Source organism: Cebidichthys violaceus, unplaced genomic scaffold (genome assembly GCF_023349555.1).
Source record: "Cebidichthys violaceus isolate CVI_PGR_0920_01 unplaced genomic scaffold, fCebVio1.0.p SCAF_6, whole genome shotgun sequence".
In the NCBI taxonomy this organism is placed as follows: domain Eukaryota; kingdom Metazoa; phylum Chordata; class Actinopteri; order Perciformes; family Stichaeidae; genus Cebidichthys; species Cebidichthys violaceus.
The window spans coordinates 1950563-1967700 of record NW_027176816.1 but is presented as its reverse complement, the minus strand read 5'-3'; the positions used below and the strand labels follow the sequence as shown (position 1 = coordinate 1967700).

Below are 17138 nucleotides of genomic sequence, written 5' to 3'. Positions count from 1 at the left end.
TGCTGAAATGAGATTTTGGATTTCTAGGAGCAACAACTCATAGAAATTCATTCTAATGTGGTTTTTGGATTGAAAGGTTGATGCCAGTGAATGCACACAGATCCTTTTACCACTTGTCACTCACTGATCAATATCTAGCTTATCTAGTTAAGGTTTTTTTCTCCATCTTCATTCAGGAGGAGGTGTGTGTTCAGTGGCATCCCAGCTTTTGCAATACCCTTTAAAAAAACAACTTGCAGAGCTCTGAAGCCTCCCAGCGCTCCTGCAGGTCTGTTCGTTCTTCTAGGACTCACTGCTTTGGTTCAGCCCTCCGGGGGAAGAGTAACTCTGCTAACTGGTCTATTTCAAATTTGATCATGGGGATGAAGGAAGGGACAGAGAACGACACTTAAATCTGGGAGATGAATCACTTTTGAAAGGAGAGGTCAAAAGGCAAAAGTACAAGGAGTACAAGGTTTACCAAGGTTATTAGGGACAGACCAAGAAAAGCAGTGAGGCCTTTAGTGATGCTCTGGTTTCATGTAGAAGCACAGGGTGGAAGAAGAGTTCTGACCTAAAGGAGGAAAAGATAAATAGGTAGAAATAGACGGCGGTGCCAGTGCAGAAAACAGGAGCAGATAAAGAGCACAGATAAAGATAGAAGTGAGAATGACAGGAGAGAAAAGTCAAGAGAAGCTCGCAACACATGCATGAGAATAAAAAAACTCAGCACCCTGCTATCAAGCCATACGTACATACTATCCATACAAAAAGCTTCTTTAATACGTATGGTCAATGTGCTATCGCGTCGATCTATATGCAGCGGTAACAATGTGTGCGCATGCATGCGGCCGTCAGCAGTCACTCACTGTGATCCGGGACCAAGCCCTGGCCAGGTCGAAGCAGCAGATGGACTTTACTGCCGCCTGCTTGGATCAGCTCAATTGCCCGAGTGTGCGTGATGCCCTGGGTGGCCTCGCCGTTGATCTCCACGATCTGATCTCCAACCTGTGGTGCAGACATAATCCGTTCTTACTGTACATGTTACAAGCAAAGGTCTTTCAGAATGTTCTAAACAAGAGTAAGTGCGTTTTCTGTTTGTTTTTTTCCTCCCCTCTGGGCGCTGGAGAGTTGAAGGTGAGGCGCAGTGGGAGAGTAAGGGGCAAAAATGCTGGACGAGGTAAAAGGGACAGGTTCATGCCAGTGTTCTCAAAACAACAGGAAGTTAGTTATTGTCATCATCACTTCCAAATGATGGCATTATCCGATTTCTATCTCAAACAAGCGGGCATTTATCCGCATAGAAAAAAGACGCGGCTCTTAATTCCAGAACTCACCTGAGAATCATCACGTTTTTAAGCTCTCTTCAGTACCAAAGTGATCCAGTTCTAATTGTCTGAACGTCAATGAGTATAATGCAAACAGGAACTGCGAAGTAGCTAAGTCAGCATAGATTTAATGGCGCCACATTGCAAAAATGTATATTTACACACACAAGTTGTAGCCGACAGCTAACTAACAGCTGCTATTGCAACATTAACTGCCTGTCTACATCCTCCAAAGCACCCAAAAAACTTAAGAGCATGATAACCCCGCAGACAGAAATAAGACAAAAATAAGGAGTGAACTTTGGATGCAGTTGTCTTTGTCTGGAGAGCGCACACAGGGTAAGACTTTAAAAAAAAAACCTGAGCAAGAACTATCAATTTAATTTAAAATGCAATAGTGCAATGTATTATTACCCAGTTCATATATATATATAAAAAAAAACTCACATGTATCCTGCCATCGTTAAGAGCAGGTCCGTCCTCAGCCAGTCGCAGGATAAACAGGCCCATGTTATACTCTTTCCCTCCTCTCAGACTGAAGCCGAAGCCCCGCTGGCTGCGGTCCAGCTCCACTACAAAGCAGCCCTGTAGTTCACAGACAAGGACATGAGCTTTTGAGACTGGGACATTTCTTGACAAGACATGAGATAAAGGTTGCACGCTGTCGTCCAACCAGGAAAGTCACTGGATGATATCTATTGTAATCCGATGACCTAAAAGGACAGCGCTCAAATTAAGAGTTGATTAAGATCAATCGGCACCAGAGCAGAATGTTTGAGCAAAGTACAAACATGATGTAACCTACTGTAAAATAGAGAAACATTCTGGCTATAGTCTTACCTGCTTAGAGCCTGACATGATGAGTGTTCCCATCTCGCTTGGTGGGAAAGAGTTCCTCACCTCAGTATCACCATTTCTACTAAAAAAAAAAAAGACCACACACACACACACATTAGAAAGTGGCCAAGAGATGATAATTGAATTTCAGCAAATACATCATGAAAATGTTTGAAACCGAAAAATAAGGACATTTTCAGCAGCATAATCTCCCACCAGCTTGTATGCGTCGTGTTCGCAGTAATGCCTGTGTGTGAGCTACCGCATAAGAAAGGTATAGATGCTCAATACTGCGAATAGAGCAGAGAATAGGTCTCATTCTCTTCCCCTTCAGCTCTGTCCAGTATTACCCACACACTGCCACGCCTGTATTACAGCAGCGTGAGCCTCTTTCTGTCGGTTTCATTATACAACGCAGACCTATGGAAATCCTTCAAAAGAGCCATGTTGCGTCTGCAGGAAGATAACGAGGGCATACTTTAATGCTTCGCAGAGCTCATTACAATGCCTTTGTGGGAACTTAGCTGTGCTGACACGCTATCTGAAAGAGTCTAGACCTTCTTAACAGCTCTGGCATGGAGAAGAGTTTACACACTTCATGCAGCCACGCTGACAGCCTCGGCTGACTCGAGGCACGTTTTGGAGATTAGACGGAGAGGAGAGGGGGTGCTGCCCAGGAACGGACAGAGGGCTAAAACGAGGAGAAGGGGAACACATGCTGGCAAAACGGAGCGGCCGAGGGCGTAAACAATTATGGTGGAGAATTGCTGCTGCAGCAATGGATTAAAAAGTTTGACACAGGTAATCTGGTTTGAAAAGAAAGATCAAAGAGGAAGTGAGACTCCCTATTAATCTGTCTCTTTTTCTTTGCTTCGCCATCCAAGCAGTGACCACGGGGGGATTCTCTCTCTTTCTGGATAACAAGTGAGGGCCGCAAGAGATGCTAATGGGCCACATTGTAGCACAAACCAAAGCCCGCTTTGAGAGGATTGGGTCTGATTTATGGTTCAAGTGGCAGAACCTGTATTAGACTGTCTCCAGTGGGATCAGTGTTTGAGAGGGACCCTGGCAAGCTTGTGTGAATGCTTGTATGGGAGTATGTGTGTATATATTCGTGTACCTGTCTGGATAGCTGGGAGGCTGTTGGCCCATAGCTCTGTGTTGTGCCGAGGGGCTCTGTTTGGCTGAATTTGTTCCAGATGGAGGAGCACTGTCTGCGAATACACACAACACAACCATTTAGTATGACGCACAGATCTTGTGTTCTGCTGTTGGATGCCACAAAGCAATATTCAAAACCTCCTTTTGACTACTTAAATACTCTGATATGCTTTCTGGAAATCAAGCTTCACAGGACTGAGACATTCTCTGATGCCAAACCTACCATCTTCAGGCACAACAGTGAGGGTGACACAATTGCCGGCGTCTTTGATGAGCTGGACAATGTCGTTGTGCGACAGCTCCATGATGGACAGGCCGTTGACGGCAGAGATACGGTCTCCCACCTTCATCTGACCTATACGGTCTGTAGGGCTGCCCTCAATAATGCGGCCAATCTTGTGAGGTATAACTGAAACAGGGAAGCACAGAGGAATCACAAAACACCCAGACACAAATGGTGAAAAACAAGACTAAGAAAGCGCAGCCTCGCTAGCTGTGTGAGGCTACACCTTGACACAGCAGTGCTATGAGCTAAATGCTAACGTCAGCATGCTAATGCTCTGCTGTAGCGTGCTAGCATGCTCACATTTGCTAATTAGCACTAAACCCAACACAATTGTCAACCTTATGATGGCGCTAGAGGAAAAGTCACGCGTTTATGCATAATATGAAACATCAGGGGTTCAGAGGGATTCATCCTAGGGAGAACATGAACGTCTATGGGAAACCATCCAATAGTTCTTGAGATGTTTGCATCTTTAGAGCTAGCACGGCTAAAAGTGTTTTTTTGACTACACTCTCAGAAAACTTTTATAACAGAAAACATATTGTCTTAATGTTATCAACTGGGGAATTTTCACGGTGATATATATTAGTTATATGTTTTACTTTATTCACCTGTAGTGTCTTCCACAATGCAGTTTTCCTCAAAATCTGTTTGAGCCAGAAATCCATACACCAAACTTTCCAGTTTGATTCCTATTTATATTCTGAAGGTTTTTACAGAGGGGTTTGTTCATATATCTTTCATGGCCTGATTCATAAAAGATTATATTCCTTAAAAACACGGCGAGAATGTTTTTTTATGGCTACTGCATTTTCTGATTTATGGAGTGATAAAGAGAGTTATCCAAAATTCCCTCCACAACAAATTGAAACGAGAACTTTGGACCGGGCTTTATCCAGTGTTCAGAAATCTGTTCTGGAAATGTAGGCAAATTAGCACATATATAAGATAATGCCTATTTTCCATATTCAAACATAACATTTCAGAAAACCTGTTTAATTTTTAATAATTGTCTTTATATAATTAATCATATGTGGAAGTTTCCTCTATTTCATCTGTTAGTGACATGTTTTACCCTATTCACCTGGGTTGTCTCCTCATGCTTTTTTATTTATTCGATGCAACACGATATTGATAAAAGTTGTATATGAGATTTGATTTCTGACCTCCGGGTGGGGGCTTGTTCTTTGACGTCAGGATAACAAAGCCAAAGCCCTCGTTGTCTCTGCGTTGCAGAGTGACGTCAAAGCACTCCGGCCGAGAGGACTGAACAGGCTGGACGGCATTCGGAACGTCGACATGCGGCATCTTGGGAGAGCTGTTGACCAGGGCGGATGCTACATGCTGAGGCTGCTGAGTGCTCTCCTCCTCTTCGCCATCTGACAAATGACAATACACAGAAACAGAAGGGGATGCTTACAGTCACGCATTTGGAACAGCTCTTCTAAAATAACTAGAAAATCGTATATCAACCCGGAAATGATACTGCTATGTCTATCCATCATTTTTTAAAAGGAGAGGACCAGCCCAGACGGCAAATGACCATTAGTGGAGTGTAACCAAGTACATTCACTCAAGTACTGTTTTGAGGTATTTGTACTTCATTCAAGTATTTCCATTTCATGCTACTTTCTACTGCGCTACATCTGAGAGGCAACATATTTATTTTAAAGCTTATTAAGTGACTGGTTACTTTTGAAAATTGAGATTATTGATAAAAAATATAAATTAACTGAGGTTTAGCCAGTCTGCAGTATATAGCATAATTAAAATGAGCTCCACCGTTACCAGCTGCAACATTACAGCGATGAACACATAAACGCACCAATAATTATAATTCAATAATGTATTTTTGGTCTGTGGTATTGATACTTTTACTCTAGTAAAATATCTGAATGCTTCGTCCACCACTGCAATTGACATTAAAATGTGTCACTTTCACCAACAGGGCCACACAAATGTATATTTTAAGCACCGGTCATTCTGAAGAAGATTACATACGCTTCAAGCCGTGAACAATTAATTGTCAAAATGTTCCCAATGTATCATCCTTCAGATCCCTCCAAAAATAATCCAAAGCACAGCGGCTTTATTGAAGATAGTGCTTTTTGCTGCGTTTATTGCACACATGAAATGTAACTGTCAACTCGACACTTGAGATGAAAGCCCTTTACAATTTGTTATTCATAAGACACGCTGATCTACCTCCATCTCTCTTCATTGTATGTTTGTTTTGCCGCGTCTCTGTTTTGTCAGCCGGCATCAGGGAATCTCTTTCTAAACCCCTGCTTTGAAAGCATAAACCCTTACATGATTGATGCTTAATTTCTGCAGCGTGATCAAAGCTGTTGTTGCAATACATCAAATCCAAAAGTAATTCCAAAAAGTGCTGGTACTATTCATGGAGTGGTTATTTGTGGGGGTAAACAAGCCCGAATGCAGCAGGGGTTTGTGCTGTTGAAAAAGAAAAACACAGCATATTCTATTTTTTCATCCTTTGAGATGTAAATCAACTCTACCAGCTGATCTAATCTCCACTGCCCTTCACATGGCTCCTATCAGCCTCGACAGATTAACAGAGCAAAGCCACTTTTGCTGGGGTTTTTTTGGTCATTTTTGGTGGATGAAAATTCTTCATTCACTTTCCTGTGATTGACGTAAATACAGAATTCCTTTTAGGAAAAAGTCTGCCTAGAATAACATCCTACAGTAAAAGTCAATATGGATTGAACTTCATTTCTTCACTTTCAAGGAAGTCATTAGTGAAAGAACGATGCCAGATTAAAGCTTTTGCTCAGAGGACCTCCTCCAGCATACCGATCGAAACAAAAATAGTAAAAACAACACGCCGTGCTGAAAAAAAAAAAGAAGCTTTTAGTGCTCTCAGAGAAACGTAGAGACCCACCTGAGACATTCAGCTTCCTGCGGACCGTGAGCATGACTTGGCCGTTGCGGGCAGCGTTGGTCATCAGCTCAAGCACCTGTTTGTGGGATTTGCCCTTGACTGGCACGCCATCTATACAGAGGAGCTCATCCCCCGCTCGCAGGCGCCCGTCCTTCTCGGCTGCACCGAGCGGCACGATGGCACCGATGTACACCTGTGGAGGACACGAGAGAAACAGCTTGACACACTGATCTGAGCGCGAGCGTTGACAGGCATTATGGCAAATGATCAGTTGAAATCCTTTAAGTTGCTTTGAGCATTTCACGTCTTGTGTTGTACTTGTATTTTTTTTGACAATCCATTTTCCCCATTGTCCTACAGCAATAGCGGTAAGTCCGTCTATTTAAATGGACGCAGCTTTAATATTGATGTGCCTACCGGCTGATCCGGCCCCTCGCCTCCGAGGACTCTGAAGCCAAATCCTGACTCCTGGTTTCTTTTGATGAACACATCCAGGTCCTTGGTATTAGGAGCTGCAGAGAGGAGAGGAGAGTAAAAGTGTTTTTTTATTCGCCATGAAGACAAGACACATTAATTATGTTTATTATGTGTTGCCGGGCATGTGGGCAATGTGTGTATCGTATAATGCAGTAATAATTACTGCGGTAAAGGCCACCAACTTAAAGAAATATTTTATTTAAATATCTAAAAGATTATATTATTTTATAACATATTTCTTAGATAACAGAGAGCTTCAGCTATCCTTTGTCAGATGAAATAGGCTTTTTGAAATTCACATGAGGATAGAATAAAAGATTGAAATTGATGAATGGATAAGTTGGTCAACAGTGATGTTGATCAGATTTTAAGGCCCTGGTCACTTGTATTGGGCATCCTTATTTTTGACAATACATTATCTACCTGAGGATAGACAATGCTAGACAAACTAGAGTTGCAGCCTCAGTTGTATGCCTCCGCCAACAAATCAAGTTGCAGTTCACATCCATGTCTGTCCAAAATGTCATCACTCCATCATTTTATCCTATTTGCCATTTTTAAGAAATTGTCATAATTAGCGCACGAGTTATGGCCAGAAATGTAATTTTGAAGTTTGTGCTAAAACTGAAGAAGAAATTCCCTCCAGGTTTTCCTGACTTATTGTGTTCACAAGAATGGGACAGATGGACATATAACCAGACCATGGCTGTCACCGGTGCGGAGGCATTATGTTAATAATCACGTTGAATGGTGCGAAGTGTCTGGTCCTCTTTTTTTCCCCCAACAGGGCTCCCGAGCCACGGGGGCTAAAAACCACTTGTGTGTTTCATTGTGTACACTTACGCTTGCTGTCTAGCAAGGCCCTGGACTTGATGTAGAGCTCGGACGCGTCCGGTTTGGGCGAAGACGAGCGCAGTGTGTTGGCAGGGAAAGGGAGCGGGTTGGGGGCCAACTCGGGCTGACCGAGGGCCTCTGTGCTGTTAATTATCTCCTGCTGCTGCTGCTGCTGCGGCGGCGGTGCGATGGGCTGGGAGCACGGATGGGGCATCAGCTGAGGTGCGGGATGGGGAGCCTGTTGAGGCGTAGGCTGGGATAATCCTTGGGACATGGGAGCCGTGCACTGCAACACAGAGACATGAGCAGTGATGTAGTGATAAAGAGAAACATAGAGAAACTACGACTTCAGGTCGATGGTTATCATAGCGGAAAACAGACTTTTAAGAACACTGTAAATGTCCTCCTATTCCTTTATAATATACCTTATTTATTAACACATAACCGTCATTCATAAAAGTGAATTAAACTATAGTTATTTTACGGTTAATAATCAATTAATAATGCTATAATTATTGTTAGATTCTTATTTTATACATTTTGTATACTATATTAAATATGTATTAATGATTACCAAATGATTTTGTAAACCTTTAAGAAACTGTTTGTAAAACATACACATAAAAAGATGGCTCAAATGATTGTAACACTTTGTTAATAATTAATAATTGTACTTAATACATGATATACAGTAGTTCATAAAATGTTTTGTGTGCAACAATAAACTTAATAAATAGTTTAGTAATGTAATCTGAATGTTGTTGATATTGGCTTTTATCAGCTATGATGATATATAAATTAATTTCATATTACACAAATTAATACATTACAGCATTACTAATAATAAGTTGACATTAACAAATAACAATTAACTCAATTTTAATCAACTATCAATTTACCTTTTAATAATGATAGTTATTACTAAAGTGTTACTTATAGTATAATATATTCTAAATGTAGCTAAAGCAGGAAAATTTGATATAGATATATATTTTTAAATAGTGCATGCACACGTTGTGATTATGTCTGAAACCAGTAAAACAGTAAGAGTAAGCCTGTTGCTGCCTCAGCTCCTATTTTAAGAGTGCAGCATGGAGCAGCAGCACAGGAACAAGCTGTTGAACATGGCGTATCATCTTAAACACCCATACACAGAGGGATGTTAAGTCGCTGTTTGCCAGGAGCCAGCATATTTACCCACATGCAGTTCCAGAAATAACAGCCCGGCTAATGTGGGCTCACTGAATAATGTAACTAACAACAGCTTCCACAACACACACACACACTAACACTCTTACACACTAAGTGGCGCTTGTGGGTAACCAAGTTAAAACCTTTTTCTTCTGAATAATTCAGCTGCAGTTTTATCCTCAGCGTATTCTTTTACGTTTTCATCTCACAAAATGGGAGAAACATTACAAAGAGGTGCTTCAACTTACTGGTTTTAGTGATTTCACAGGAGATGTCTGACCTGTAAGCAGAGAGAGGGGGGAAATGGATGTTAAATACTGAATTCAATTCATCAAGCGAACAACAATAAGGTCTGTTCAAACATATAGCTTAAAACGCTTTAAGTTGTTCCTTCTATGTCTCTTCACTCTACTGACCTGTTGGCTTTCAGTGGTAGAGCTTCACACTGCCTCCTCTAGATATACTCTGAACCGTGTTTGCTGTCACTACGTTAAATTAGTAATAGAGGTTTTATCACTGTTTTTTTTTTTTTTAATACATCGCTCTGCTTTCCTCTCTGTCAGTGAGTCACGGTGTAATTCAACCAGTAGGGGGCAGTATACTCCAATGGTTTACATCTCACTACAGGATGGAGGACACAGAGGTGACCCTAGGGCTAGGCCATGGGGAAGCATGCACTTCTCTGGGTTAAACCTGCCAGCTGTTTGCTACTCTACAAGAACGCGGAATACTCTCCGTCTGCAGCTTTTCAGAACCAGTTTTTGAATGTCACCAACAGAATTGTACGAAATCCGTTACAAAATAATGTGGGTAGGATAAATACATCTTAAATGTGTTTTTTTAAATATAAAACATGCGAAAGCACCAACGGTATCTACCTGCTCATATCATTATTAGTTGGACAACCAGTGTAATTATACAATTATACAGTTATACAGTTACACGTTAATTGTTAATGAGAAATAGGTTCAGTTATTATTGGATTCCTATTATAATGTTAGCAATAGCCTGTTTAAAGTGATACTGTATGCCAAACAACTGATCAATGCATTTACTGTATGATAAAAAAGGAGTGATGGTACAGTACGTACTTTGAATTCCTTAGATATAGCTCTTTTAAGCAGACTGGATGGCATGCAGCAGATGGTGGAACTCTCATTACAATCATAGGAGACAAAAAATGAGCATCTCTGTATCACAGGCACCGAGTGCAGAGCATGTCCCACGGGGAAGACTACTGTGTCTCATTTCCACATTTAAATCCAGAACAGGGATCAGGGCCAAATAATTTCCTGTTTAATTTCTCTCTGCTGCTGTCACTGGAAGGAGTTCTAGCCCCTGGCTGGGAGCAAAGCCTAACCTAATCCCGGTTTATGGGTGACTAGAGGGAAGCCCTGCAGCGGTGCTCCTTTTAGTCCTGGAAAGCTGCCCCCTTTTTTTTAAAGCAGTGACACACAAACAGACCCTCTGCACACACTCTGCACATGTAAAGTAATTGATATAGGGCTGGCCTAAATGGGCAAAAACTTAATAACGGCAGCACACACACACGCACTCATGTTCTCATGACATTTGGTGACATTACATTGATTAAATTAATTTCCTGGAGACTTACCCTAAACCTAACCATAACGACGGATGCCTCCCGAAACTCGGTTTTAAACAGGAACCGATTATACAGCAGTAAAAACCCGGAGTATCGATGAGGTCCGGAGTTAACGGTACTTTAGAAGTTAGTGACTTCTCCATGGAAAAAAGCAGCATCTCAAACCTTCCCTCTCTGTCTCTGGGCCCGTCTTTGCACGAGGGGCGGAGTCGTGCTTCACTCTGACACACACACACCCGCACACACGCATACACGCACACACACACACACACACACACACACACACACACACACACACACACACACACGCACAGACTCCGGCTCAGTAAAGCGTGAGACACACATCATGGCAGAGAGAAGGGAAAGATCCAAAGTGTGGCTACATTTTACCCGAGTAGATGCTGAGAACTCTCGCTGTCACAAACGCAATAAAACCCTCACAAGTAAGGGAGGTGATACCAGCAATTTATCAAAACATTTGGCGAACACGCGCAACATAAATGTGCAGAAATGCACAGTTCTCGACTGTTTGGTGAGCGGCTGTCCATCCTCGTCCCCCCCCCCCCTCTACCACCGCCGGTCCCAGCCCAAGTCCCTTTACGTGAGCATCTACAGGGAAGCTGACACAGGAGAGGGTGAACGAGTGTCTGGGCAGTTACCCAGTTTATTGTCAAAGGCCTGCACCCATTCTCAACAGTGGAGTCAAAGGGATTTAGGTCACTAATACGTCTGTCAGTGTATATTGAGTTTACTACATAGGTATTAATAAGGGGAGCAGCTGTGTCTATTCTTTTCTAATTAATTGTCTTTTTTCCCTCACAAAATAATAAAAAAAAGATAAGCATTATCTATATTAGATACCAATCCCTAACCTTAAACCAAGTCATCTCCTTAAAATGTAATAATATATGTTTTGGGGACCGGCATTTTGTCCCCATTTTGTCCCCAAAAGGGAGGCGAGTCCCCACATTATGTGCAATCAGAAAGATGTCCCCATAAGATGGGTAAAACACGCTCACATTCACACATGAAGCAGAGCACAAGCCCCTGGAGCTCAGAACAGAGCCCAGCTGAGTACATCTGATATGTGGGTGCAACACTCTTGAATCTAGGCTACTGCACTGCAGTAAAGGCAAAAAAGGAACAAGCACATCAAATCAGAGAGAGCCTGAAGTTGGTAGAAGGGCAATGATTACCCACCATGCTCCGTCTCTCCTCCCTTCCTTCTCTCTGAGCAGCAAGTGAATCACTGAAACTGCCACCTCTCTTCACCTTCCCAGCACAGCTCCACATGTGACTAAGCATCACTTCCTCCCTGCTTGCAGAGTTGTGTGTCAACCAGAGCATGAAATTGTTTTACTTAACATGGGGAGAATCTGTGTCCAAGCAATACCTCCAGAAAAACCACAGTCCACCTTGTTATTTATGAATTAAAACACGCTACGCGTTACACTGCCTCAAAGTAGAACTTGGTCAGTGTGGTATAACTATTGTTTCTCTCTCTCTTAAGAAATCAATTTCAGATGCAAGCGGGTGGGCTTCTCACCTCTGTTGTTTCACTCATTGCTTTCCTTTTGGGAAAAGGGAACGCAACGATAATGTAGGAGACTCAAAGCTGTGTGGGGATTGAAAAGATTTCAGAAGCGTGGGTCTACGCCTCTAGACTATCTCTGGGCACTAACACCTGTTTGTTGTCTGAACAGTAAGCCGAGTAGATGAATATAGACCTCGGCGATTTAACAAAAGAGATGTCACAGCGTCTGCACTGTAACCCCCGCCAGCTGCGACATACTTTTTAGGATTAGTCCAGGCTTACCTGCGGCTGCACTGCACACTTCCAGCAACTCTCAATCCTGCCAACTCACCTCCTCTAAGCACCAGCACGTTGACCTCGCTGCCCACAGGCAGGTCTTTGAGGATGTCCACCACCTGGGAGTGGCTCAACGTCTGGACATTCTGTCTGTTGATCTCCTTGATAACGTCGCCCTTCAGCAGGCCGCGGCACCACTGGGCATCCAGGATCATCTTCACCTTTTGGCCCAGGGGGCAATCCGCGATGGCAAAGCCGAACCCCCCCGGGCCTTTCACCAAGGGCACGCTCACCAGCTCAGGCTGTAAGAAGGTGGGGTCAGGGCCTTCTTGGTTGGGGACGTGAGGAAGGTGTTGGTGGAGATGGTGGTGGTGGTGGTGGCGTCCACCATTGGTCATGTGTGGTACTGCAGCAGTCTGCCTGGGGAGGGTTCCTCCGTCTGGGACTGTATGGTGGGGGTCCTGTGGTGTGGAGGTTGAGGGGGAAGGGGAAGCGTCCTTGGAGAGGCCTCCTGAAGCCTCCTCACTGCTGCTGGAGTCCTCAGGCAGGGGGTAGCCCCGGCAAAGGACCATGTCCACATACTGGTTGATAGGGATGGACTGAAACATCTGCACCACATCGGCGTGAGTCTTCCCCAGAACGCATTCCCCGTTGATGTCCACGATCACGTCACCTGCAAGAACAGAGAGCTTTCAGATGTATATGAAGTAGTCAAATTTGACAGTGTGGACTGTGAAAGGCAAACTTAAAGAGGTACAATAAAAGAAGCTCTTCTAACTCTTTAGAAAATTCAAAGATGTTAATGTGGAGGGGAGAGAGCGAGGAAGATTATAAAATAGAACAAGGTCAGTGACACGCCGTTCTCTTCTTCCACCTTTTATCTGTAAGGGGGGAGACTCTCCTCACCCCTGACCTGGCTGGGATACAGGCCTGGATGGGCACGGCTGAATTGCTTACTGGCTAGCTGGCTGAAAGCCCAAAGGAGCATTCAGCCCACCTACACAATCAATAACACAGCTAAGGTTTCACTCGGAAATGAGCTCCATATCCCAATGTAGTGCCTGTTCAGAACGCATTACACGTATCTCCAATGACTTATCTAATAACTAACCATCCTCAAAACAATAACGGCAAAACATAGTCTCAGAACCTTGAATTATACCCTTGGCATGAATTAACGCTCCAGGCTTGGAGTCAGAAAGACTTAAATCCAGAAGAATGTTACATAAAGTTACAGTTCAGCGCTTCCTGTTATAACCCAATGAAATTAATTACATTTTAATTTTTTGGGGGGGTTAAATCAATTACCTTCCTTCTCAAGGGCAATGAAACATTGGAAATAATCTCTCTCACTGTTCTACTTTCATGTTAATGCTCAGCAGCAGCACTGGTTGTAACAGCTTTCAATGCAATCAATATTATTGTAATGTGAATCCTGAAGCAAAGCGCTTCGCTGACAGTATTTCAAATGACCACAATCACCATGTGATAGCAGTATTTATGTATACACAATAAAAGGGAATTTACTGAGCTAACGTAGCACTGTTGAGATTACAGAAAGCACACCAGCAAAGCTACATGTAGCATACATGTCAGTGTTGCAGATTACTGCATTAGAACATTATGCAGATAAGCAGGCTTTGTCACCCACCAGCCTTTGCAGGGCTATTAAATCTGTTATATATGGCTGCATATAAAATCTGGTTGTTAACCATAAACTGAACATGTGCTGTATTGACGGACGTTTCCTATTTTTAGGGCTGCTCCACTGAACGCTATAAACTTTTGCTTGATCAAGCAATGTGACATTCAGGGTAAAGAGCCAGTTGGGTGTTTTTTTTTCTCAAAAATTTGTTTGTGTGGACTCGGGATACATAAAACGGTATTATGAACAGTACGTATGCCAATACCACGTCGAGTGTCACTGTGTGTACTGGCATTCGTGCCACGCAAACATACGTGTGAATGTGACACTGGGTTGTGTTTAGACAAGTCAGACAAAATGATCTGTCTTCCCTTAACTCTTCTTTCTTTTCCTCCGTGCATGACTTTGCATTGTGGGTAGAATTGCGTCAAACTGCTAAGCCAGAGTGCAGTCGAGACGCTGGAGTGCACTTTTATAAACAGTAGGCCCGTGGGAGAAGCCTACCTGAGGCGATCTTGTTGTCATGCGCGGCGGGCCCATCGGGAAGGACGTTTTTGACCTGAAGGAATTCGTCGGGTCGGTCTCCTCCGATAATGGTGAACCCAAAGCCCTGGGGCTTTTTCTAAGTGCAGCCTGCAGGATGGAACCTGCAGCTGAGATGGATCTCGTGTGAAGACCCGCGCTCCCTGCCAGGCTCCTCCGCTGTAGGGATGATGGTGGGAAAAAGAGGAGAGAGATTGACAAGAGGGGAAATGGAGAAAAATATCTTTTAATGCCCAAATTACTGTAATCACTATATACTAAATTGCTTCTGTTGCTTCCATTTGAACACATTACACAGTGGCATTAGATTGATAGAAGAGAGCAGCACATCTTTGAATGTGACCGCCATGTGGTATGTGAGCATTCATTGTTGTGTATGTGAAAATGACTGAAAAACGTTCTCACAAATTGCCGTGTGTCTCTTTCTTAACAACGTTCGCACAGTGACAACGTGTCTGACAGCACGTCACTCACTGCCAGTAATTACGCAAAGACTCCGAGAGCGTCGGAATTTAACCGCAAACTCAAACAAATCACACAAACGCAAAACTTCAGAGTCTACTGCTCTGTTTGTGAAGCCAATAAACATCCAGTTATTGCAAAATGTCTACATATTGTGCCCAGTCTCACCGGAAACAACCGTCTCTTTTCACGGCAAGTGATAAATTAATCCTGAAACGCGCCTGCCATTTTCCAGGTAAACTTTTCATTGCAAATTTCCTTTGTGGTGCCTGCAGGTTGAATAAACGTGGCAACTTTTTAGAAGAGAGGATAGGAATTATAATAGACTGTGTGTGTGTGTGTGTGTGTGTGTGTGTGTGTGTGTGTGTGAGAAAGGGTGAGATAAGAGCAATGAGACAGAGAGAGACAGAGTTAGCCTTGACAGAAAGAGGGAAATTCTAACTAAATCCTAGCTCGCTCTTCCCTGTGCTTCTTCCCTGTGCTGTGGGCCTATGAGATTGTGAGTTATTTGCTGTGTCCCTCCATGCTGGGCTTCTTCTCTGGCAGTTCCCACACTGATAGATGGTGGAACATCAATCTCATTAGGGAGGGTACAGATAGAAGTCCCCCCCCCCCCCCCCCCCCCCCCCTCTGCAACACCACTCTCAATGTATCATGGGATTGTGATTTGCATAATTGCATTGGAATTGGCAGATGAATGGTCACCGCTCTTAATATTAAAAAAAAAAAATGTGCCTGACAGCTGTGTCAAAGTTATTTTCAAGACTATATATGAAAATGAATGTTGTGCAAGCAGTATGCATGCACAACATGATATTCCTCATGACTTAACTTAAGGTGGGAGCATGTGTGTCGTATATACTGTAGGTTTGACATGAGTCAGAGAGCCCAGGCCTTCCAGGTTGACCTTGTAAGAAACCCTGACGGAGGAGTAAAGAGAGAGCGGGGTGCGGGTCGGGAAGGCAGCTATACGCCAAAGCCATGTTTACATGATCTTGATTAAGCTGTGGCCCACAAAGGGACAGTCTGTATTCTCAGCGGGGGGGGGGGGGGGGGGGGGGGGGGGGGGGGGGGAGGGGGTGAAGTGATTATATAAAATGTCAGACAGGATTGTCAGCGCTGTAATTATGGCTGAGAACTGTGCTGCGTTTCGCTCCTGTGCTCTGCGGCATTGTCTGAGAGGTCAGGCAAGCCAGCCTTGTCAAAACAGCGGTTTTAGATGCCACCTCACGTACGTCCGGCACACACTCTTGCACAAGACCACTAGCCATTAATTCTCATTAACAAGGGTGAGAAGGTACACGGGGGGGGGGGGGGGGGGGCAGTTGAAGCTGGAGGCGGGGGTGGGCACACCGAGGGAATATCATCCACGGACTGCAGAGACCCTCGGCTGTGGGAGGCGGGATTCTGCGCGCAACTGAGTGAGGCAGACAGTTCTGTCCAAGGGGTGTCTGAAATACAGAGGCCGGTTTGAATACTAATGTGGCGCTGCCTTGTGTGTGCACGCACAGAAGAGCATAACAATTCTTACTCATGTTACAACACAACACAGGGCCTCTCCGCCTCTCAGAGCTTCACAGTGACTGAGAAGAGGGTCATTTGAACAGTCAAGCGGCATCACTCGCCACAGGTGGTAAATGATGAACAGATACCCAGTAGAAATGCAATTTATGATCATAAGTCACTTTCAACCGCAGTCACCGCTTTCTCCTTCTCAGTGTCTCTACTCTCCCTCCCGTTCTTTGTTCTTAAGGGATCTTTGAACTGCGGTGAGCGACTGGGGCAAAAGCATTTTCAAGAGACGTCAGAGCTCTCTCCCCCATTTCATAATCTACTTGTCAAAACGAATTGTGTCGCCCAGTGAAGCGCTGTTCCATTATTCAAATTGAATATCATTGCTTCAGAGGCTATGGGCTGTTTATCGGCAGCATGTTGGAACATCTCTTATAGACATCTCAGCTTGAAGGAGATCATAAAAGTGCACCGGTATGTTGGAGAACACATCTAATACCTTGTTACTATTTGGCGAGGGGTTCCTGCTCTTTCTCCCTTCAATAACACAAAAAGCTAGAAG

At 43.7% G+C, this 17138-nt stretch overlaps 1 protein-coding gene across 1 annotated transcript in view; it reads right to left on the bottom strand.

Annotated features, from left to right (window-relative positions):
• magi3a (membrane associated guanylate kinase, WW and PDZ domain containing 3a) overlaps positions 1 to 17138 on the bottom strand; it is a 46156-nt gene that overhangs the window by 3567 nt on the left and 25451 nt on the right. The window contains 14 exon segments of the mRNA XM_068732701.1: positions 849 to 987; positions 1755 to 1892; positions 2148 to 2223; positions 3265 to 3358; positions 3529 to 3714; positions 4758 to 4970; positions 6497 to 6689; positions 6914 to 7008; positions 7817 to 8093; positions 9247 to 9278; positions 12470 to 13087; positions 14564 to 14674; positions 14677 to 14709; positions 14712 to 14825. Of these exon segments, the coding sequence (XP_068588802.1) occupies positions 849 to 987; positions 1755 to 1892; positions 2148 to 2223; positions 3265 to 3358; positions 3529 to 3714; positions 4758 to 4970; positions 6497 to 6689; positions 6914 to 7008; positions 7817 to 8093; positions 9247 to 9278; positions 12470 to 13087; positions 14564 to 14674; positions 14677 to 14709; positions 14712 to 14825 (2319 nt within the window).